The 22,647-nt window shown below is 55.8% G+C and overlaps 2 protein-coding genes across 2 annotated transcripts in view; one reads left to right on the forward strand and one right to left on the reverse strand.

The window, feature by feature from the left end:
- Nucleotides 1–22,647, forward strand: part of FTSJ3 (FtsJ RNA 2'-O-methyltransferase 3) — an 801,657-nt gene that overhangs the window by 9,163 nt on the left and 769,847 nt on the right. The gene's annotated exons all lie outside the window — the stretch shown is intronic.
- ITGB3 (integrin subunit beta 3) lies at nucleotides 524–22,392 on the reverse strand. The gene is made up of 15 exons (XM_069786722.1): nucleotides 22,089–22,392; nucleotides 16,746–16,831; nucleotides 12,216–12,408; nucleotides 9,946–10,198; nucleotides 9,271–9,433; nucleotides 8,489–8,650; nucleotides 8,235–8,330; nucleotides 7,934–8,023; nucleotides 7,414–7,548; nucleotides 6,559–6,988; nucleotides 4,061–4,283; nucleotides 3,775–3,866; nucleotides 3,529–3,648; nucleotides 2,304–2,470; nucleotides 524–1,559 (listed from the first exon to the last, which is right to left on the reverse strand). Exons 1-15 carry the CDS (start codon nucleotides 22,144–22,146, stop codon nucleotides 1,491–1,493), a joined length of 2,337 nt encoding a protein of 778 aa, XP_069642823.1. The 5' UTR covers nucleotides 22,147–22,392; the 3' UTR covers nucleotides 524–1,490.

The raw sequence follows: 22,647 nt of genomic DNA on the forward strand, positions 1-22,647 counted from the left end.
CTAACCCCAGGAAGGCACCAGTTACAGAGCAGAGACCCCCATGGGGGCCCACAGCCCCGCTTGCACTGGCTTTGCCATCCCTCAACCCATCTCAGCTCAGACCAGCTCCCCAAGTCATGCTGGGGTGCCAGGGGCTGCCCACAAGACAGGAAACCTGGGCACAGACCACTGTTAGTAGTTTGAGTGGTTTTTTTTATTTACTTTTATTTTTGTGGTGTGAATCACTCCCACTCTGGTGCTGCCCATCCAACCACCCCACTCCGGGGCTCAGCCCCAGCACCTACCCCCTGCCCCTGCTCCCACACTGCTGGGGACAGGCCAGCCAGGGAACAGGGACACACAGACACCACCAGCTCAGCCAACATGCTGCTGGGGCCCTCGGGGCCAGCCCCACTCAGGGCACAAGGTCTCTGGTGCTTTTTGATGCAGTCAAAGGGAGTATAGAGCCATCATGCTCTGGCTGGGGCAGGGACCAAGCAGCAGCACCGTTCCAGCCAAACTCCGCTACTAGGATGTTTCTTTGTTTTTCCCCATAGGACAATCCATGGGTGATACATAGCCCCAGGCAGCAGAACGTGGCCTGAACCCTGCCTGCTCTTCTGGAACCCTGAGTTACACGGAAAACCAAGCGTGGTGCAGTTACACGGCCCAAAAAGCACAGAAAAGGGAGAGAGGTGGCCAGGCTCAAGGGACGACCCTCCCCAGGCTGCTGCCTGCACATCCATGTGCTTTGTGGTATGGAGATGGTGGAGGGAGACGCGAGATGCTCAGCACTATCCCAGGGGATGAGCCAGGCTGCAGCTGGGACCAGCACAGCTGATGCTACATAGAATTGGCTGGTGGTGCAAATGTGTGCACATGGAGGGAATGAGGAAGGGCACTGCAATGCCAGGGCATTTGCTTTTCACTGTCCTGGGCCACAGCAGTGCCAGAAACGTGTGGCTGCAAGAAGCGTGGGGCTGCCAGGTTGCTCAAGTGGTGTCCTCAACCCACAAAGCCATGCGGTGGCTCCTGCCTGCTGGCAGTGAGTGTAGCTGCTCTGTCCCTCAGGGAGATGGCTCCTGTACCCAGCGGGATCGCATCTGTCCAGTGCACGAGAGGACTCTCTGAGCAGGCAGAGCTTCGCCACAGCTCAGCATTTGGTTTGAGCAGCTGCTCCCAAAATCTACTTGGCCCGATGAGCACCTAACAGTTCACAGACTCGCCAGGCAGAGAAAGTCCCATTTCTCTGCATTCAGTGTATGGAGGGGCCGCCGGCTCCAGCGAGGCGACCCACCGAGGTAAGAACGAGAGGTTTGCCGTGGAAAGCACGTCCCTGCAGTTACAGTGGGGTGACGGACAACAGGGCTTCGGAGGCAGTTGAGGGATTGTTAAATTACACGCAGACACACTCACACACGCAGACACACACAAGCTTTTCTGTAAACCGGACTCCAGAAGATCCCATGGATCCTTGGCTAATCCCACGGCCAGTACTGGGTGCAGCATCCTTACATGTTCCCACGGTACGTGATGTTGGTGAAGGTAGATGTAGCCTCTTTATATAAAGGGTTGTTGCCCTAGAAGGGGGAAAAAGAGCATCATCACTTTGTGCTTGGCATCAGCACTCATTCTACTTTACAGCTGGGGAAATCGAGGCAACATTTCAGCATTGAGTGGTGGATCCATATCTCCGCTCAAGGCTTTGGCTGCGCAGTTTAATGGCTTCCCATAAGGTTTAATGGGGGAGAGCAGGGAAAAGCTGCTGTGGAGCAGAGGAAAGGCAGCAGGAGCTGAGGAGCAGAGAGGCCTCCTGAAAGAACCACCCCATCCCTTCCCTCTGGGGAGGTGGGAAGTGGAGGAGAGGTGGGTGACAGGCACTGTCCCAGCCCCCTCTCTTGTGCTCTGGGTGCCTCAGCCCTTCCAGCGTCCCGTGGCAGTAGGGACCTTCCGCCTCACTCATGGAATGGAAACACTGGTGTGGGCAGTGAGTAAGAGGGTCACGTTGGTGACAAGTGCTTGGAATATGCAGGAGGTGGGAAAATCATCTGGGATATCTGCTATCACCTATGTACAGCCCCTGGCACCGCAGCGGGCTCAGGCAAGGGGTGTCCAGGCTGGCAGTGTCACCCCGAGTCCTGCCTGTGACACTGTGCCATGCTTCAGAGAGAGATAGGGCAAGCTGGTCCCTAAGGACCATGCCCTGGGACGACAGAGAGCAACTGGGCTCTCTTGCTGGGAGCACTGGGATCTGCATCCACTCAACCCAGCAGCTGTGGGATTCAAGGACTTCTTCCCGGCACACCCAACCTGCTGGCCCTCACCGTGTCCCACTTGGCCCTGGCCTTCTCCTCCTCAAAGCGGGCAAACTCCCGGCGGTCATGGATGGTGATGAGGAGCTTCCAGATGAGCAGGGCAGCGAGGCCGATGAGCAGGATGGCGCCCGTCACTGAGAGCAGGACCACCAGGACGTCCGGTCCCTTCGGGCAGTCTGGCAGAAAGAGGAGGACAGGGTTGGGGGGACTCAGCACCCCCAGAGCTGCCTGGCCATGGGTACATGGAGCTCCTCTGGTCTCAGGAGGGCTTCATCCTTCCCTGTCAGGGAGCAGGAGCCTCCACCCTTGAGCACAGCAGGCTCTATAAAGAAGGATCCCATCCATGGGGTGCTTGTGGCAAGATTCTCGAGCTCCTGTCTATAGGGTGGAGGTCTGCCCCCAAGCCTGGAGCAGTCCAGGTCAGGGGCATCACAGGTCCCCCCTGTGATGGGGGACGATGCCAGAGACCAAGTCCTTGGGCTGGTGGAAGCTTGTCCCCAAACCACCAGCCCCACTGATGCCCCGCACCGCCCCCGCTCTCTGGCTGGGCATCAACACCACACCGGCAAACTGGGGTGGTGGGATCCGGTGCGAACCCCAGCAGCCACCCTGCTCCCCCCACACGCTGCCCGGGGCTGTGCAGCCACCCCAACCCTCGCCTGCCTTTCCCCTCCAGGCGTGGGGGCCAGGGAGGGTGGGCTGCAGCCCTGCCGATGGCAGGCACTTGTAGTGAGAGCTGGCAGCTGCTTTCGTGGCTGCGCAGCCCCTGACTCGGCTGGAAATCAGACCTCGAGGTTGCTGGAGACCCCAGGGTTGCTCTGCATCATGGAGGACTGCCATATCCCTGCCCTGGGGCATAATCTCAGCATTGCTCCCGCCTGGCTAATGGGAGCCATCTTTATCTGCTTCTTGAGAAAAATCACACCCATGGAGTCAGAAACAGGATCAGGGTGGTGGGAAAGTTGAGCCCCCATCCTTGGCTTCAATGGGGGAGTGGAACAACCAAGCAACACAGTGGGGAAATGGGAGACAGAGGCAGGAAATCACAGCGCCAGTAACACAGAGCAGGGAACAAAGCAGCTCTTTAACCGCGCTCAGCCCCTGACCGTGGTGCCCTGTGAGCCTGGCTGGTGTGGGATGTACAAAGGGTACTCAAAATCCGCCCTTTTAGCACAGAAACCCAGCACGGCATGCTCTGCATCCCCCCAGCCTGACCACGGCAGCCAGGTCTTACCAGGCTCCTCGATAACGTAGAGGATGGACTTGCCGCTGGAGTCCTCATAGTACTGGAACCGCACCACGCAGTCATTCTCGTCCTTGTAGGTGCAGTTCACAGCGTCCTTGCCCCTGTCACCTGCCAGAGCGAGAGGCTCAGAGCCCCCCGTGCTGGGGGGATGCACACACAGAGGGAAAGCAGATGGCGTACACAGCCCCCCAGATTTCCACACTTTAGGGCAGGGGTTTGGGTCTCTGCTCTTACCCAGTTCCTGCACTGTCTCGATTTCATCGCGGCATCTGCGGCTACAGGACTGCTGCGCTCCCCGCTCAAACTTCTTGCACTCCACGCACTCCCTGAGGAAGAGAAGGGAGGTACCATGAGCTCCTCCATGCTCTCCCTGGGGAAACTGTCACGCTTTTCAGTGACAGGTTGTGGAAATCACTGCAATCCCAACCCAACTGGGCTGCAGCCGGTGAGAGCTCCTGCCACCACTGCTGCCAGCTCCCTGATGGGGTACAACCTGTCCCAGCTGTCTGCCCTTTCTCACTTTTTGATGGTGCAGGCGTCCGGGCATGTGGGACACTTCTCGCAGGTGTCACCGTAGGAGCCGGGCTGGGTGCAGTCGCACTTGCCGCAGATGCAGGAGCCGTGGCCGCTGCAGACCAGCCCGTTGCTGGACATGCACGTGTCAGTGCGGGTGGTGCAGTTGCAGTAGTCGCCGGTCCAGTCTGAGTCGCACAGACAGTCCCCGCAGTTGCACTGCCCATGGCCTGGGGACAACCCAGAGGGCATTAGGACCCTCAAGTGTCCCCACAGATCCCATTAGCAATCACCCATATGGGATGCCCATGTACCCAGAGCGGCAGCTCTACCTCTGTGGGCATAGCAAGGCAGACAAGCCATCCAGGACAACACCTTTCCACCGTCCTTGGGGTGGGACACACAGCAGCTCACATCAAACCTCAACCTTTGCCACGTCCCCAACACTCCTCTGATTCCACTCAAACAAGAAAAAACTGCCAAATTTCAGGCTGAGCTGCCCCAGCTCTGGCAGGTTGGCAGCAGCAGCTGGAGATGCTCAATCAGATCAGTCTCTGAGCTAGTCAAGCTTTGGCTTTTGATTTCAGCTTGAGTCAGGACATCTGGTCAAACCCCCCAAATCCCACTCATTTCCCAGCCCCAGACCAGGCAGGGGAAGCCGACTGCTGGGAAAAGCCCGACAAGGTCTGCATGCTTGCCGAGACTGGTTTAATCAGACAGACAGACAGACATGCTCAAATCCTGCCAAAGCCTGGAGCTATTTGGATTGTGGTTTGATTTCAGCTCAAAACCAAGACCCGGTGAGTGGTGGAAATGCCGCGGAGCCGGCACACGCCGACCTGTCCCAAGCCCCGAGCGCACCAGGGCACGTCGGGAACGCTGATCCCGGCGGGGTATCGGCCGGGCATGGCCTCGGGGGCACCAGCATGAGAAATAAATGTGTAACCCTGTTAATGAGGAACTAGGGCTTAGTCACAGGAAAATAGTGCCACACTGGGTGACAAGGCATGGAAACAGACAGGGAGGCTGGGGCTTTTCCAGTGGCTCAATGGGACTGGGACGGGGTTGATGCCAACAGGGTCACACAGTTCAGGTTAATTAACAGCTCACCCAGGCTGGGGGGAATGCTTCATCATCACCCTCTGCCTGTCATTGTGCAAACGGGCAGCCAGAGCAGGGACAGGCACCCGGCTCCCTGAGGGCACCAAGGGTACCGACTGTTCAGGGTGGGGGAAAATCCCAGCACTTCCACCTCGGTTATCAGCAGGCTGTTAAGATAAAGGATCAATCCCAGCAGCACAGAGGCAGCTGTGAGCCATAAAGTTGGGCTGGGGGGGCAGGCAGGGTCCGAAAAAACTCATTTTGGGGGACACTGGGGAGCAGGAGCTGAGTGTCATCTGGCCAGCAGGTTTCATCTCACCCAGGCTGGGCTCCAGCACAGTGGGATCAGCTTTAGCCACTGAAGTTTTCCTGGTGATTTTTGAGCTTGCAGCAGGAAAGGGGTGGCTTTTTTGGCGCTGTTAGCAGCTGCCTCACCTGGGCTCACGGAGGGAGGCTGGGCATGGGAAAGAGGGTGGCTACCCCCACTCTCATTCCCCCCTTGAATCACTTTTGCTCCTGGAGGGGATGTGCCACAGCTTCATGCCCCAGTCCCAGGCACTGCCACCCCTCTCACATCCCCTGAAAAGACAGGAGATGGGGCAGAACACTGGGGTTCACTCAGACCTCCAGTGCTTACTGGAGACATAGGTGGGATAAACCATAGATGGGGGCTCCTGATGGGGAAGAGGCCCCGGCACATCAGGACATGTGAAACCACTTCTGGGATGGGTGTTTTGCAGAGAGGGGCTCCTTCCCCAGTCCCTGGCATGGGAGGAATACCCAAGGATCTGGCCCTCTCTCCCCAGTACCGAGAGCAGCAGCAGCTGGGCCTGGAGTGGGGGAGCCTGGTAGCACATGGAAGAGATGAATATTCAGGAGGGCTGATGCCATAAGACCAGTGAGGGGGAGGATTTGCTTCCCCACCTCTTTTGCCAATGGGGAGTCTTCAAGAACTGGTTGGAGGATAAAAATTGCCTCTCCCCACCCCTCTCCCTCCACCCTGGGGTTTCCTCCTGCAGAGCAATACCTCTGATGTGTCAGGGGCTGCAATTCAAGCAGGGTCCGGCTGGTCCCTGCCCTGCACAGCCCTGAGCTGCTTCCCCGGGTGCCCACCAGCCCCCCTGATGGGACTCCTGAGTCTAAGCCAGGACAGAGGTCTACTTTTAACCCCCTAGCCCATCATCCTGCCACAGCTCTCAGGCACAGAAGGTGATACCAGCTGCCAAAAAGGGAATCATTCCCCCAGCATCGCTTCAGACCTAGTCCAAAGAGAGCCACGGCTAAGCAAGCCAGAGGTGGGGACAACGCATGGGACAAGCCCCAAAATAGCTGGTATCTCCCTTGTCCGTGAGCTCAGGCAGCATAAACGCCCTGAGCTGCCCCCCATCCAAGCCCAGCACTCACCCGAGCACATCTGGCCCTTGAAGCGGACGCAGGAGAAGTCGTCACACTCGCAGTACTTGCCCGTCACCTTCCCGAAGTCGCTGCTGTGGCACACGCACTGCCCGCAAATGCACTCTCCGCGCTGGCTGCAGAGGGGCTGGCCCGGCCGGGGGCTGCAGTTATCCTGCTGCGAGGGGTTGTACTCCTCCTCCGAGCACTCGCAGTGCGAGCCCAGGCGTCCGGGGTTGCAGCGGCACACGCCGCACTCCAGCGTGCCGTTGCCTCGGCTGCAGGACGAGCTGTTGGCCTCGGCTTGGCTCTCACAGGAGCAGCTGCAGTTGAAGTTCACCACCACCGTCAAGCTGTCCTTGAAGCCCACAGGTTTGATGGTGAAGGATTTCTCCCGCTCCCGCGGGCACCCCCGTACCTTGGCCTCGATGCTGAAGCTCACCTGGAGGGCAGAGGGGTGCGTCTGGGTGTCAGTACCACCAGCACGGTATTGGGGTACCCACTCTAGTCCATGCCCAAGCTTAAGGAACCCAGAAATGGGACCCACCAGGTCTCTTTGGGCTTTTCAAAGCTGTCCCAGCACGGTTTGGGTCGGGGCATCTCCCTGCCACAGTAACCAGGCTAAATCCCATGCACTGTGGCCAGCAGCCTGGGCTCAGCTAGAGGACCACGGAGTTTGCATCCAGCAGACTCAAATAAGCATTTTCCTCCTTGCACCCACCCAGCTGGACCTCTCTCTCCACTGCAAAGATTACAGGGTCTGTGTCACCCAGGCAAACAGATAGAGCTGGTGGAGAACATCAGACAAACTGGCAGTGCTGCTACATAGAGGGGGAGAAAAAAGAAGCCCACGAACAGGATCCTCACCGTGTCCCCAATCTTGAGCCCCATGCAAGACTTGAGCCCGGGGATGACCTCGTTGTTGAGGCAGGTGGCATTGAAGGACAGGGACAGCTCTTCAGGGAGGTCACGCACCTCCAGCTCCACCTTGGAGCGGATTTTCTGGGGGAGGATAGAGAAACAATGGAGAAGATAGCACAGCCTGGGCAGGACTCAGTCCCGGGGAGGGTCCTCCCAAGCAGCCACTACGCCGCAGCGATGCTCCCACGTGCACAGACTCAGAGCAGTTGGCTCCTTTCCTTTCTCAGGGCTCGGCTACGTCATTTCCACAGGGAAATGACTTCGAGGATGGGAAGGGGCAGGCAGCGAACACAGTGATCTCCCTTCCCCAGGGTCTTCGCACGTGTGGGTGGAGGCAGATGCTCACAGCTGGCCCAGGGAGGATGCTCGGGGAGCTAACAAATCTGTGTGGGCTGCTTGCAGCATCAAGCAGTGGCTATTTTGGGAGGGAGCGAGCTGTTGTGGGGCCATCACACTGCACACTCACCCCGTAGGAGTCCACTATGAGCTGCAGGACATTGCTGGAGTCTCTGGACAAGGTGCCCACGGTTGTGCCTGGGATCAGCTCACTGTAGTTCTGGAGAAATATCATATGCATGGTCTGCTCGTGACTCATGAACGTGCCACGGCTGGGCCAAACCCTGTCCTGGCACATGGGAGCTTCCCAAGGAGCTTCGATAGGACAGGAGACCACCAAGCTATGTCCGGCCACCCATGGCCAGCTGCAAAGGGTACTCCTCGGGACCCACCAGCCCCCCACGAAGGTGGCTTTTCACAGCAGCTGTTACCTGGTAGAGGCCAACAACCGTATCCGTCACAGCAAAGATCAAGTTGATGTTCTTCTGTGAGAGTTTCTCAGTCATCAGGCCCAGAGAGGGATAGTCCTGGGGAAGAGGAGAGGCTATACCCTAAGAACATGTACCCCCAACCACGCTGGTCCCCATCACACTCTCCAACCAGGGCTGGACCACCTTTCCCATCCCATGGGGACCCTCAACAGGAGCTCTGGGCTCCCCAACCCCATGTGTGGGTCAGGGTTTACCAATGTGGTGGAGGCAGAGTAGAAATTATTCTTGTCAATGTGGCACTTGGCGTCGTTGGGCTGCACGATGCCGGCCAGCCTGCCGTCCAGCGCGATGTGGGTCTTGGCATCCGTGGTAAAGACGAGTAGGTGGGAAGCATCGTTCCTCCAGCCGATTTCTTTCTGCAGCGAAAGGCAGCTCCCAGTCATGCGGCAGCATGTGCCGAGGGCAGCCCCATGTACCAGCACCCTGCTACTGCCTTTGCTGCCACCCCGGGTCATGGCTTGGCTGTAGGGACCAACCTGCCACTGCAGAGGGAACCAAGGGCAATCGCTCTCCCAGGGAAGTGCTGTGAGGGGTGTGTGGGCTGTGGAGCCCAGCAGGTGGGCATGGGCTGCTTGTACAGGTGAAAGACAGGTTTTAATTTGCTAGAGCATTAATCAATGGCTAATGACTAAAGGATGTAACCCTTCCCATTACCAGCAAAATCAAGGTGCAGGCACAGGAGATGTCCCTTCTGGGCTGGTTACTGCAGGGCTGACATGGGATCAGCATCAGTTCCCAAGCACCTGCTCTGCTCCTCTCTCCTCCCAGGACCACATAAGAGTCCTGCTCTACCCTTGCCTTGGCTATTGGTCTAGAAATGTCCTAGATGAATGTTCACCCTCTTGAGATCTGAGCCCTGCAGCAGCTCCACAGGGCTTACGGTCCTGTCCTTGTGGGAGTGGGTGATCTCTGCCAACCCACCAGGTTCAGCCTGATGACCCTCTTGCAGTCCCAGCCAGGCCTTGTTGCCCCTTACATCGCACACGGTGGCCTGGATGATGGCATCAAAGCCTCCCTCGGGTGCGTCGCGGTTCCGTGAGACACTCTGCTTCTGCACCTCCTCGTTGAAGCGGGTCACCTCATCCGTGAGTGACAGGACATGTTTGTACCCAAACATGGGCAAGCAGGTTTCCCCAATCCTGCAGGAGGAGAGCAGTCAGGGCATAAGGCTTGCAGGGCTCTTCCAGCTCCCATCCCCACCCTACAGCCATCCCACGTCTCATGGTCCTGTCCAGGATGCACTGGAGGGACCCAACCACCCCAAGAGCCTGAGGACACAGTCTGAGGCTGGTGAAGGACCTTTTAAAAATCAATCACATGTTCTAGAGGTGCTGGGCTCAGGTCAGCTCCCAGTCTCTGTCCTGCTGGGATTTTTAGGAGCCACTTTCTTTGAGCCTCAACATCCTTCCTGAAAAAATGGTGTAAAATCATTTGTTCCCTTAAGAGCTTTTCAGTCACAATGATACTTTCAGTATAGACCTGTTCCTCCTCCCTGTGCCAGCAGAACACGCAGTGCAGCAAGGTTTAAACCCTACCCAAAATCAGGCACCCAGCTCCCTGCTGAAATCCATTGGTATGGATTTCCAGCCATGTTCCAGTGATGTCCCATTAACTTCTGGCCCTTACAGGACTCCCTCAGCCTGGGACTTACTCATAGCAAGGGTTTGTGATGGCTTCTGGAGGAGAGATATACATGTAGGGGGAAATGGGCTTGTCCACAAAGGCCCCAAAGCCGATGCGTAGGTTGCTGGTGAGCTTGCGCATCTCGCTGGCCAGCTTTGTGCCCAGGTTCTGGATGTTCCTCAGATCGTCCTTCATGGAGTTGGACAGGTCCATCAGGTAGTAGATGTCCACCGGGTAGTCTTCCACCTGACGCACTTGGACACTAAAGATCTGGGAATCATCTGTAATGTTACAGGGCAATGGAGTGAGAGATCCTCTCCTGGGAGAAGCAAAGGGGGCTCACCTCAGGGCTAGGGAGAAAGACAACCTACGGTATCAGCAGGAACCCAAGGAGACGGTTTAAAGCTGCTGGGAGGAGAACGTCGCAGTTAAACAGACACAAAGGAGCAAAGCCCTTAGGGCAGGGTGCTTGCATGGGAGATATGCTGTGCACCCCTTGGAGATGGCAAATATAGCTTATGGCTCCTGTTCTCCAAACCTCTCACTACCAGGACATGAGCAGATCCTCCTGCTCAGAGCTGACCCCCAAGCTGTCCTGCATGAACAGCATGACCGACACATGCTGGATGGAGCGAGTGAAACACCCAGCATATGGGCAGCAAGTCTTATAGGGATTATCAGGGGCTGCATGACTGCTTCGGACTTCTCTGACCTCCCAACGACTCCAAGCATCTCCTGGAGCCTCTCCCATCCCTGTTCCTTCCCTCTCCCCGCTTGGCTCCTCCCAGCCCTTGCTGGGAAATTTTTGGTGAAACATTTTCCATTGAAACAAAAACCTCCTTGGACAGAACTTTCTAGGGAACAGGCCAGTTTCGATGACTTTTGCACTTCAAAAAAAAAAAATGCTGAAAACACTTCATGTTGACCTTTTCTTTCTGCCTTTTAAAAGAGACAAAGGTTCTTTCTTGCTCTTCTTTGAAATGGCTTCTTTGAAATAGTAAGCCGGGGCACAGCTGCAGCCTTGTCAGAACACCTCAAATATTGAGGAAAAAAGCTTTAAATGAGCTTAAATTGTTATTGTTTTCATATTTCCTTCTAAACCTGCACGTCACATTCTAACTTTCAGGATGGAGAAAGTTTCAAAATCTATGAGAGTCCAAAGAGCTCCATCCTCCCTCCAGGTGCATTGCTGGAGCACCACCACATAGTCGGGGTCCCGACTTTGTGCTCAGAGATCATCTGTTTCTGTGGGACATGGGCTGTGACCTGTCCTACTTATATCCTTCAGCATTTATTCTCGATTCATGAGTCAAGGCAGATGACTCGTGCCAAGCCTTCTTGGTTGGGCAGAGATGATATCAAGGTGGGATTTTCTTCTATTGCTTCCAAGGAACAGGGATTTATGGCACTGCACAGTGCCTCTGTTCCTCTCCAGAGGAGCACGCCTACCTGCCTCCTGCCAAATATCTTTAGACCTAAATAAAGCAAGGGTCACTTAGCAGTTACATGTCCCTACTGCGTGGGGACACTTCAGACTGCTGTCATTCAGATGGGTCAGGACTGCTCTTGGCCAGGCCCAAGGATGTACGCAGCATGCCACGTGCTATAAGCCACTGATATCTGGCCCCAGGGCTTTCATGAGCACAAAGAACCAAAATTGTTCCTGCTGAGACTGGAAGAGTCATCCGTGAGTGCATGGCCAGGGGTGGGCTACACATGGGGCAGAGCACAGTGATGGCACCACTCGCTCCATGTTCCCCAGACTGGTTTTGTGACCTTGGGCGAGTGACGCCCATTAGTTTTGCTGCCTGCCTGTCATTGCTTGAAACTCCTCAATGCTGGTAAACGACCGTAACAGTTGATTTCAGCCTGCCTGGCTGAAACGAGCCTGGGAAATTACAGGGACCTGTTGGCAGTCCAACCCTGCCAGCTGCTCTAAGGCTCATTACACACGAGCTGACTTCCACCAAAGCAATCAGAGTGCAGCAGCAGTGGCCAAGGTCTAAATGGCTTTATAAAATAAGCCCGTGCGTTGTCGAAGTTGCACTCCGTCCTGCCCCTCGGGATACTGCAGGATTGAGCCAAGAGACTGAACAGCAGAAATCAGCTTGCAGACAGCCCGGCTGCCCATCAGGGATGTTCCCAAAGGGTTTGGTGCAACCCCCAGCCTGGCCTTGCTCCCGATGGACACGAGACAGCCTTGGCTAGTGAGGCGGAGTGATGGCTCACTCATCCCTTGAGCCCTTTGGGTTATTCCCACTGCATCTCCCCTTCCCGCAGCAGTCTGGGGGCTCTTACCCGGCCGCAGATTCAGCTGTATTTTCTGGGGGCTCATCTGGGTGGTGGTGGAGCTCCCCGAGCCCTTGCTGCTGAGGGGTCGGTCCTCCAGGATGGTGACGCTGCTGATGGGGAACTCGATGTAGTCCTGCCCGCAGCCGTTTTGCAGGAGGTTGGCAAGCAGGTCACAGCGAGGGGACGATTGCGGCAAGACCTGCAGGAGAGGGACATGGTCAGGAGCCAGCTCCCCCTGGGGTTATGCTGGGAGGAGGAGGAGAGGGCCCCCTTTTCTCTGGAGAGTCCCCGCTTTATCACACCTAATGCAAGACCGGGATAAGAGGCTTTTTGGAGCTCATGGTCTCTGCTCAAAGGAGGTGGCAAACAGATGGGATCCAGGATCAGCAAATCCTGCTGAGGCTCAGCGGAGGTTTTGGTCTGCTGTGCTCCACAGGGCAGCTCAGCAACCCCTGCCAAGAAGGAACGATGGATAACACATCCCCACCAACCCCCCTCCTGACTCCTAGCAGCTGGAGCCTCAGGTGTGGTTTTTGGCAAAGCTAAAAGGAAAGCCTGTCTACATGGGGTGGCTAGAAGACGGTGATGTGGAATGTGAACATGGCAGGCTGGGGGTAAAGGGCAGAGTCTGGGACTTTTTTTTTAATTTTCTAAACTTTGGCAAAAGACAAGCCACCTTTTCCCCCCCATTTTCTCAGCACATACCCTTAGAAATCTCACCGCAAGCAAGGAACAGGCTTGCTGCGGGTGAGCCCATCGGATGAAATGGTGCTCGGTTCCTGCCCGAGAACAGTTCAGGCTTATCTCCAGCTCTCCAGCTTCCTGCCAGTTGGAGCCAGCCAGGGGAAAGGAGAACCAAAAAAGGAGTGAAAGAGCAAAAAGGCAATGGGGCTGCGGGAAAAGCCGTCAAATGCTCGTCAGGGGCAGGAAGCACAAAGTGTGGAGTCACGATGGGGCGCCAGCCCTGTCCCTCCTTTCCTAGAAAGCTCCTGGCTCCTCACCCTTATCACAGCACGTTCAGAAGGGCTCCCATTGCTCCAGTTTCTCATGAAGACAAATATGGGAAGAATTTCTCTCCCAGCCCAATGCTGCCAGGATCTGCTGCCGCAAGTTCCCAGCCAGGCAGCAGCTACCCTCCCCTCCAGGGGATTTCTCCATCTCCCTCTCACAGCTCAAATCTTTCTACATTCAGAGTCCCGCAGCAGATGACCGGCACAGCCTTTTCCTGCAGCAAAGTGGCATAAGTCCTGGTGTGGCTGGCTCAGCTCCCTCCCTGCTCCTGGGAAGCTGGATCCCAACGCTGCAGCCTCCCAGCACTGGAGAAGTTCCCTATCCAGGATATCAGCTCCCTGAGGTTCAGGCTGGCTGAACCCAGGAATGAATTTGTGTGTCTTAAGCAAACAAGTAGAAAAATGCAAACAGTGTCAGGAGGGCCTGGCTGGCCTACAGCCTTCTAGAAACAGCGGCCAAGCGATTGCCAGAAAATACATCAGCAGGCGTGTTCCTCCCCTGCGGCCTCCCGCTCCCACCCTTGCCGCCTGGACAGCATGCTGTCGGTGAAGAGGACAAGTCATCCCTCTAAATTAACTCCCTTGCATCCACCCACCCCACAGGCTCACCCCACGGGGCTCCCTGCTGCAGGAAGAGGTGCCTAGTGTACTCCATATGCCATCAGTCATCACATACATTCCTGTCCCAGGCAGGGAAATCACTGGAAAGATGTGGGTGAAAATCAGGCTGGGCAGACAGGTTTTTAACTGTGGTGCTGGGCTCCTGGGTGATACCTGGAGATCTTGGGGAGCTCCCAGGACCTCAAAGGCCATGTAGCACCTTATGGGATTAGCAGCATCATTCCTAATGCGAGATTCCCATGCAGAAGCTATTTAACCCCAGGGCTGCATCCTTCCCCTTTCTCTGGAGCCCCAAACATCATGATTGACGCGGGATGCACAAGAACCTCCCAAGCAACAAAACTACTACAAAAGGCAAAGGAAAAAGTTTCTGCCATTGATGGGACATTTGGCTACAAGGCCCTCGCAGCCCCCAGTCTATTTTTTCTTCCCCAGTCTCCGTAGACTTGCAGATTCAGCAACTTGGACACAGCCCCATGTAGGAGTGACCCAGAGCCAAACTCACAGCGCAGGGACTTCATCCACTGACGCACAGACCCTGCAAACCCCGCTTTGCTGTCAGCACAGCCCTGACAGCATCAGCTCCCCGTTACAGAGGTGTTATGGGGGGGTACGTGTTCCCACCCCTCTGTCACAAGCCATCCCACAGCCCTTAGCTGAGATGCTCCCCAGCTCCACCTCTCCTTCGGGCACCTCTGTCCCGCTGCAGGGAAGGACGTTTCAGCTCAGCATCTGCTCAAGTTCCCTCCAGGATGGGAAACCTGATGATTTTATCCCTTGATTGCTGCCTCCAAACCCTGTAAGTGAGGGCAGGGTTGGGCAGGGTGCCAGCAGAGGCAGCTCCATCCCCAAACTCCCCTCGCTGCTGGGCAGGGAGGCTGCGGGAAGTCATGCATCCCCAGGGCATCTCCATTTTCATCTCACAGGCAACCACATACAGCATCAGCTTCTCTGCAGGAGAGCTCCTGGGATGACCCAAAGCACAGATGCCTCTGCAAATTAGGCTAAAACCTTCCAGCAGCTTCTGTAAAATCAAACCCTGGCCCAGCCTTGCCTCCACCTTTCCTCCAAGGGAACCAGAGTGGGTGAAACCCCAGAAGATCTGTCATGATAACCTCCAAAGTAATTTTAGAGCCACATCTCGTCTCAGTGTTAAGGCTTGGCTGACTTTCTCCAAAGGGAAAAGTGAGTAGATGGGCATATCTACTTGTTGGTAAGAGTGGTCAAGGTTTCTGAAAAATAAATAAAACTCAATTCTCTGCATCAGCACTCAGTGATCACAAGAAACCACAGTGCAATCCTTCTCCTGTCCAAAGCCAGGATGGAACAGGAATAACTGATAACCGCTGGCTCCTCAGGAAGGCAGCATGGGTGGGGAAGGGCTGCAGTGGGAGCAGAAGGAGCACAAATAAGGGCACTGTTCCTTTAAAAAAAAGGGGTGGGGCAGTATCAGAGACCTCCCCCACTCCAGGGAAATTAAACCCACAGAAAAAACCCTCATTTGCTAAATTAAGACAATGTGGTCCAGATGTTGGAGGCAAGAGTTGCTGAGCAGAGCTTGCACAGCCTGGCTCTCTGGGGGCCGGTTGCTGGCAGCAGGACGGCTCCCTTGCTGCTCGTCACGTCTGTCCATGAGCACAGCTCTGAGCAGCACTGGAAATATTTCCTTTTTTGGAAACCTTTGCTGATGTGGAGGAAAAAAAAAAACCCATCACAGCCCCCACTTCAGTGTCAAGACACCAGCCCAGCCCAGGACCAGCAGCTGGGAAGGAGCAAGCCCAGCCCAGCCAGTCACCGAGGCCCTTTATCATGCTGCAAATTTCAGCCACTCCTTGCAGGAGATAAGATGGGGCGTAAGCATCTTTATTCACACCAAACACCGAGATCCCGGTGGTATCTTGCACAGCAAGCAGAGGCATCCCCTCCAGATACACACTAACCCCAAAGCATTGGGCCATGCAGGGGCAATCCAACAGTATTTTCCAGCTTGGATCACTTTTTCCCAGTTTTTTTTCCCCATTCCTGGTGGGCAACACAGGCACACCCATAGCCAGAGGAAGCAGGGTTTCATGGATGGAGAAGCAGAAAGCAAGAAAAGCCTTGCCAGAGGTGGAACTGCTCCTGGCTGCAAAGCCCCGAAGGAGATTTCATCAACTCTCCCCATCCCAGCCTCACGTCCCCTTGTCTCTGCCCTGGGGCTGCTCTCCCATCTGTTGGGACATTCCTCTTACCTCCCAACCAGACCAGCCTCCAGGGCAGCATTTTTGGAGGAGAGCGTGGCAGATCTTCCAGGCTCTCACCTTTCCAAACAGGGTGATTTTAGAGCCACAGCTCAGCTCTCACATCCTCTTCAGCTCAGTAACCAAAACCAGGCACCTTGTTTTCCTTCCCCCACCTCTTTCCAATTAAAAAAAGGCTTTTAAACCCAAACCCTAACTTCTAATTAGTATTTTCTCTTCCTCCCACCAGGCCCCCTTCCCTTTCCAGCTTTTAAACTCCTTTAGCCAGAGCTTCACAATGGGTTTTCAAGAATCAAACCAAAAATAAACTAGGTTTTCAAATGTATTTTTTTTGAGAGGCAGAGTGAATTCCCAGCAGAAACATCAGCATTTCCCATTCAGCTCCATGTAGCTCCCACCGACACACGCAGATAAGGGGTAGATTTTCAGAGCAAGGCAGGAACAGACAGCCCAAGCCCCATGATGTGCATCTCGAGCTGTGGTCAGAGCCAGATGCCGCCGAGGAATATGTTTAGACACGGTGGGAACAAATGGAGACCAAGCTTGCGGCTTTAACACAGGGACCAGCACCCGTCCCACAACCCAAAGGCTTGTCTCTTCCTACGCGTCCCCTGTCCTGCTCAGGGACATGCTTCAGCCCTGCTCAGCCTCCCCCCAGCTCTTACCTCCGCGGAGCACCAGGCACAGAGGGGGCTCACAGCCAGGCACTGCTTGCAGGAGTTCACCCCACGGGTGGTGCAGATATTACCCCCTGAAACAGCAAAACAGAGAGCGGTTACAACCCCCAGAACCCAGAGCCTACACGTGTGCTGAAGTCTCGGTGCTCAGCCAACAGCTTCAGAAGCAGACACAGCCCCCATTCCACCAGAGCTCTTCCATAACACCTTTCCCAGCTCCAAAACCCAGGTGCTGCCTCCCTGCCCCTTTTATAACCACCTCCCAGGCCCAGTACCAGCTGTGCTTCATCCTGCTCAGGACTGAGCATCATTTCCCACCTGCCAGCTCCTAAAGGGTCCCCCCATCCCTGCAACATCGCACATGCGTTGGAGTGAAGCTCCCGCCACTGGTGGGGGAGAGGACATCTCCCTTTGTGCCTCCTTACAGACATTTTGGGGCAGCAGGGAGGGGGAAGGGGTGAATTCTCAGGGGTGCAGCGTGGTACCCACAGCCCTGCCAGCAGCTGGGGAACTGCCGCCTCTTCCCACCGCTGCAGAGCCAGGGTGGTCAATGCCTTCTTGTGCAGATGCTAAACTCAGCGGCTGGTCTTGGCTCGGGTTCAAACCCAGGGAGAGGAGGGGAGGGAAAGGGCACGAGTCCAGAAACGTGCTCGCGGCAGGTTGGGCTCTGTCGGTGGAAGTGGCAGTGGGGACTTTGGGACACGCATGCTGGCACCAGTCTTGAAGGTCAGAGGCCAGCGGGTCTAGGGGGGCGGGGATTAAAAGGGCCCCAAAATACCCGCGGAGGCCCCAGGGCAGTGCCAGTGCCTGCTGGGGCAGAAGGAGCTCCTACAGTAGAGGCAGGACCGTGCAGCTCTGCGGTTTCCACTGCCAACAGCCGATGTGGCAAGTGGCTGGGGGCACGGCTGCGGTAGCATCACCCTCAGCTCTTCCTCCCTCCTGGGGCACAAGTGTCTGGGCAGACTTTTAGGATTCCCCGGGCAGAGCAGACCGCAGCCATGTGCCAGCTTGGTTGGGGGAAAGCTGCAGCCTGGCGAGCCTGGGGAATGTTGGCACGGAGCAGTGGGCGCCGGGGTCTCCTCTTTACCCCGTGTCCCCTCGTCCCCGCCTAGGGCTCTCCCCATCAGCTGCAGGCAAAAAAAGCTGCGTTCTCCGCAGCCGCAGGAAATGCAACACAAAGCAGAAAGAGGAAACAGTGAAACAATGTTGTCAAGTCTTTGGACAGAACCACATCAACGGCACCATGCCCTTGTGCCCGCTGGCATGCTGCCTGGGAGCGTGAACGTGTGTGCATGCATGCGTGTGTGCGTGTATGCACGGCGGCTGCGCGTGCCGCGTGTCGTGGATGTGTGTGTCTGTACGAGGGTGGTGTCACAGGCTGTGCTGGACACGCTGTGGCTGTCCCAAAGGCCAGCAGCTTGCTTGGGGACATGCCCCAGGGCACTGGGGACGGTGTGCCCCATCGGGCCTCTGCCACCCACACTCCCCGCTTGTCCCACTCAGGGGGACTAAACTAAAGGCTAAGCCTCAATGGCCTGGCTCAGCACCAGCTTTGTTGTGGCATCAACTCCTAGAGCTCTCTCCATACACCAAAATACCCAGCTGCAGCATGTGAGAGTAGGAAAAATTTTAAATTTAGCATTGCTCAAAAGAGTGACAGCTTGATCGCCAGTGCTTTCTGCACCAAGGACACTTAGCAATGTGTGAACAGCAATATTGCATCCTTCGGTGGACGGGTCTGGGTAGCTGGGGCTTGGCGGGGGGGAGGCAAAGGGCTTTCAGAAAGCAGCAGCGGCACTAACAACGCCGGCTCCCGCTTCTCACGCCTGCTCCTGCCGCGTCCGTGTGAAATCCCTCCTGCTTTGCCAAGCGCCGGCGGCTGCAGCCCAGCGCCAGGGCACGTGCCTTGGATTTGCGCTGTGCCGTGCAGCTGGGAGCCAGTTCCAGCATGGCTGGCAGCGGCTCAGCCCTCCAGGGACAGCAAGGGAGGCATTACCCTGGCAGCCCTCGGAGATGGGGACGGCCCTGGCAGCTCGAGGTGCTCAGGATTAATCTCTCAGAGCTGCCAACCCTGGAGCCAAGAGCCTGAACATGGGAACAGCTTCCGAAACTGCAGGTCCCTGGGGAGCCCTGATGCTTTGATATCTGGACCGGCACCGTGGCCCCTCGGTCAGGGATGGGGGGAGAGGTGCCAGGTAGCAGCCTGCCCCATGCCAGGAGTTTCATTGCTTTTTGCTCTCACGTCCCTCCCTGTAGCGGCCATGTCCCGCTGCTGACTCGCAGCCACGGAGGCTGCAGCCCTGGCTGGGGCAGGGTTGTAGAACCCAGTACCACCGGCAACGCTCCTGGCCCAGGCTCCTGTTTAATGCCAGCGTGGGGTTTGTTCCCTCAGGGGTGGGTTTTAGCTTGCCGTAGGATGGTTGAGTCACCTGGCTCTGCCCCAGCACCCAGCTTGCTGGGGAAGTGCAGAGCTGACAAGGGCCCCTGCCGCCCGTGGGTGCTCCAGCCTTGCTCCCAGCCAGGGGACAGGACCCAGGGCTCACAACAGCATCCAGGATGTGAGACGCACTGGTCCAAATCCTATCACAGGCAGGTTTCCCCTGTGACTTGAGCCAAGTCCCTCAACCGCTCCCTGCCTCAGTTTCCCCTTTTGCAGTGTTAACCCTGGTCTCAGTGAGATGCAGCTGCATTGAAACACAATGTGGAGGATTTCAAAGCTTGTGTCTGCCGGCTGAGTCCCTGACTGCCTCCGCTTCGCCTCCTCACGCCACGAAACCTGAGCTCTGGGGCTAACAAGCCCCAGGACTGTCCCTTTGGCCTGAAGAGCTCATCTGCTCCCCAGCATTTGGTACAAATCATCTCCTGCCTGTGCACAGCTTCAGGAGCCCGACAGTTTCCTTTCCTCCCCTCCTGCCGCCACGCCACAGCCCAAGGGTCCTTGATCTGGTGTTCCTCCTCCATGCTAGAGATGTAAACCCAGTTTTCCGATTGATTTTGGAATGAGAGCCACAAGCTGGGCTGTCCTGCCTGGGCACATGGGGTTAGATGGGGCTGCAGCACGGAGGGTCCCTGCGGGAGGGATGCTGCCATGCCTGAGGCTGCCCTGGGGTCTGCCGTCACATCGTGCCACCTTGCCATTGCTGGCAGCGGTGGCTTTGCCTGGCAGGGTCCCTGCAGGTCAGTACCTGTCCCCTCGGGCTGCCCAAAGCCCCAGCCCGGGGGTGTCTACCCCAGCCTCAGCAGCCCCATGGTCCTCGTGGTCTCCATCGCTCCATGACCGAGACATGTGCCTGGGGATGGAGGACTCTTCCCCAACCTCCAGCACCATACAGAGCCATTTTTGGCTGCACTTAACCCAGGGTTGGATGGAACAGGGCCATCCCTTCCCCCTGGGAAGAGGCCGAAATCCCCCAGGCGCCAGTGGTGATTAACCCAGGGCAGTTATCACCATCCAAACATGAGGCTAGTCCTGCTGCAAGCAGGCAGCTTCACCCCCCTCACTGTGGGGAAATGTCTCTATTTTGGCATTTCCAGCACTGCTTGCATGGCTGGATGCAGGGTGTGGTGTCAGGAGGGCTTTGCGGGAGGGATGTGGGGAGGGAGGGCCTTGGGGTGATGTAGGAGCAGAAGTGCAGGCGGAGGACAGCAGAGGATGCTGCAGCTTGAGCCCCTTCAGGTTGTGGCCCTGTGAGTGCCCAGCACTGCTTCCCAGGCTCAGGATGCTGCCTGGCTGTTAAGGTTAACAAGGTCCCAGCATAGCCTAATAAATTCTGTGGGTTTTAGGTTCTTTTTTTTTTTTTTTCATTTTTGAGGCTTGTTTTTCCAGCCATAAAAACTAATAAACTGAAGTACAAAAGCTGCATTTTTTTACTACGAAATCAGCTGGTCTCACATAACAAACCGATCCTAAAGACTCAGGCTTTACAAAAGAAAGAAATCCTAGCACATGAAATACAGGGAAACAGGAGAAACTGGGCAGCATGGGAACCACCCGCCTGGGGCTGGGCAGTGCTGCAGCCCTAAACGAGGTGGAATGATGCACTTGAAATACCCCAGACATCTGTGGCTGAGCATCACCCTTCCCTGGCTGGAGAAAATTACTCAACCCCCAATCTGCACTCCAAGTAACCTCCTCCATGTACTGCATGGGCCAGCCACACACTTTGTTTTCTCCCCCTCTGCCAATTTGAGCAGAATGTGCACACTGAAAACTTGATAAAGATATTTTAGAAAACTCAATAAAGATACAAATCATACTTACATCCTCTCTGGCCTTTCTGCTTGACTCAGACATAAGGATTTGGGCTTTTCTGGCTGATCTCCTGCCCACACCATCCTGTCTGCCAGCATCTTCCCGGAGACGGGATGCTCCAAACTGAGCTCAGCTGATTACAGGCACCCATGCAAAGGACCAGAGAAATCACCTGCACGGCTGCAAACTGCAGCTCTATAAACCCAAACTCTTCCAGAGGTTATCCTATATCCTGTACTGATGACAGCTCCCTCCGGCAGCACATCAGAGCCTCAGGCTGTTCCTGGGAATTCAACAAAGTCTGGAATTCTTTAGACAGAACAATGTTGCCCCAAACCTCCTGAGTGGGGTCTCGAAAACAATGGGCCTGATTTATAAATCAGGAGCTGAAAACACAGCACCATTTTTCAGTTACAAGATTTGCTTTGAGCCCTGGAAACACACCTGGGGAGGAGGTAATGCTTTTCTAGGCTTCTTCTCCATGCTTCAGACAGTGGAAATCTTTTTAAAAATACAAACTATATTTGTCCTGAAATCACCTGATTCCAGAAATCAGAGTTTTTAAAGAAAAGCACCAAAATAGCATGAGAAAAAATAACACAGGACAGCAATGCTGACATAAATGCACCCCATGCCCTTAAAATGACATGGCTACAGCGACTACCTGCACTGCAAACTCCCCCAGTGTATTTTCTGTTTATGAAGGACGGAGCCCAAGTCACACCCCAGTCCTTCCATTACAAACCAGTACCCGGAGCCAAACACAGCGTAGGTAGAGAATATAAACTTGCCGCACCCAGTACGAGAATAATGCACCAAACCATGCCTTGACCCTGTAACACCTTTGAGAAACCCTCCTGGCCCCGGCCCAGCCGAAGCTCAACCGGCTTGAGCGGTGCTTTGGATTTGGGAACGGCGCCGAGGTTTCAGCCTGCCAGCTTCCCCTCTGAGCGACTTTCCCAGGAAATCGCAGACCCTGGGAATGCAGAAAATCCTGGGATTTTGGGAAATAACAGGCAACATAATCGCTAAATGACCTGGCTTTAAGCAAGCGGCAATGCTACGGGCTGTAAACCTACCCCAGCCACCAGCGACGCAGAGCATGAGGATCCCGAGAGCCACGTAGAGTTTTCCCATCTTCTTCTCCAAGCCCCGAACCGGGGGGGGCTGCTTGGACCAGCCCCACCGTGAGCGATGGAGAGCAGCTCTGGGGCGGCTGGAGGTTTTGAACAGTTCAGGAGATGAATCATGAGTCTGGGTGTATGACACACATGTCGAACGGGGCTGGCTGGAGGAAACGGCGCTGGCTCGTCACTCAGTTTTGAGTCAGGGAGTGCCCCCGCCTGCTCTGCCTGCAGCTCCTCATGCTTTTTGCTCTCTGAGCTCAGACAAGGACCTAATAAACCCTGGCAGCAAGTACGGTGACCTACAGCCCTGGGGCTGGTAACAGGCTCTTTCCCATAGGCTCTTTTGCCTGGGTTTAATTCCTTGCAAAGTCTTGCTCACTCCCTCCTTTTATTAACTCTTGCATGAAAGGCAGCGCGGGTCTTAAACCCGCTGGAGTCTGAGCTACCTCTGAGTTCAAGGATTTAAGGGGAAATAGAGCAAATAAATACATACCGATATGAAAGTGTGGGT

Source organism: Haliaeetus albicilla, chromosome 7 (genome assembly GCF_947461875.1).
Source record: "Haliaeetus albicilla chromosome 7, bHalAlb1.1, whole genome shotgun sequence".
NCBI classification, from domain to species: domain Eukaryota; kingdom Metazoa; phylum Chordata; class Aves; order Accipitriformes; family Accipitridae; genus Haliaeetus; species Haliaeetus albicilla.

Excerpts from the sequence above, each read along its gene's own strand:
- ITGB3 (XM_069786722.1), bottom strand. The coding sequence starts at position 22,146 with ATGGGAAAACTCTACGTGGCTCTCGGGATCCTCATGCTCTGCGTCGCT. Across the intron at positions 8,331-8,488 it reads ACTCTGCCTCCACCACATTG|GACTATCCCTCTCTGGGCCT; the intron begins GTAAACCCTGAC and ends CCTCTTCCCCAG. Across the intron at positions 3,867-4,060 it reads GACGCCTGCACCATCAAAAA|GGAGTGCGTGGAGTGCAAGA; the intron begins GTGAGAAAGGGC and ends TCTCTTCCTCAG.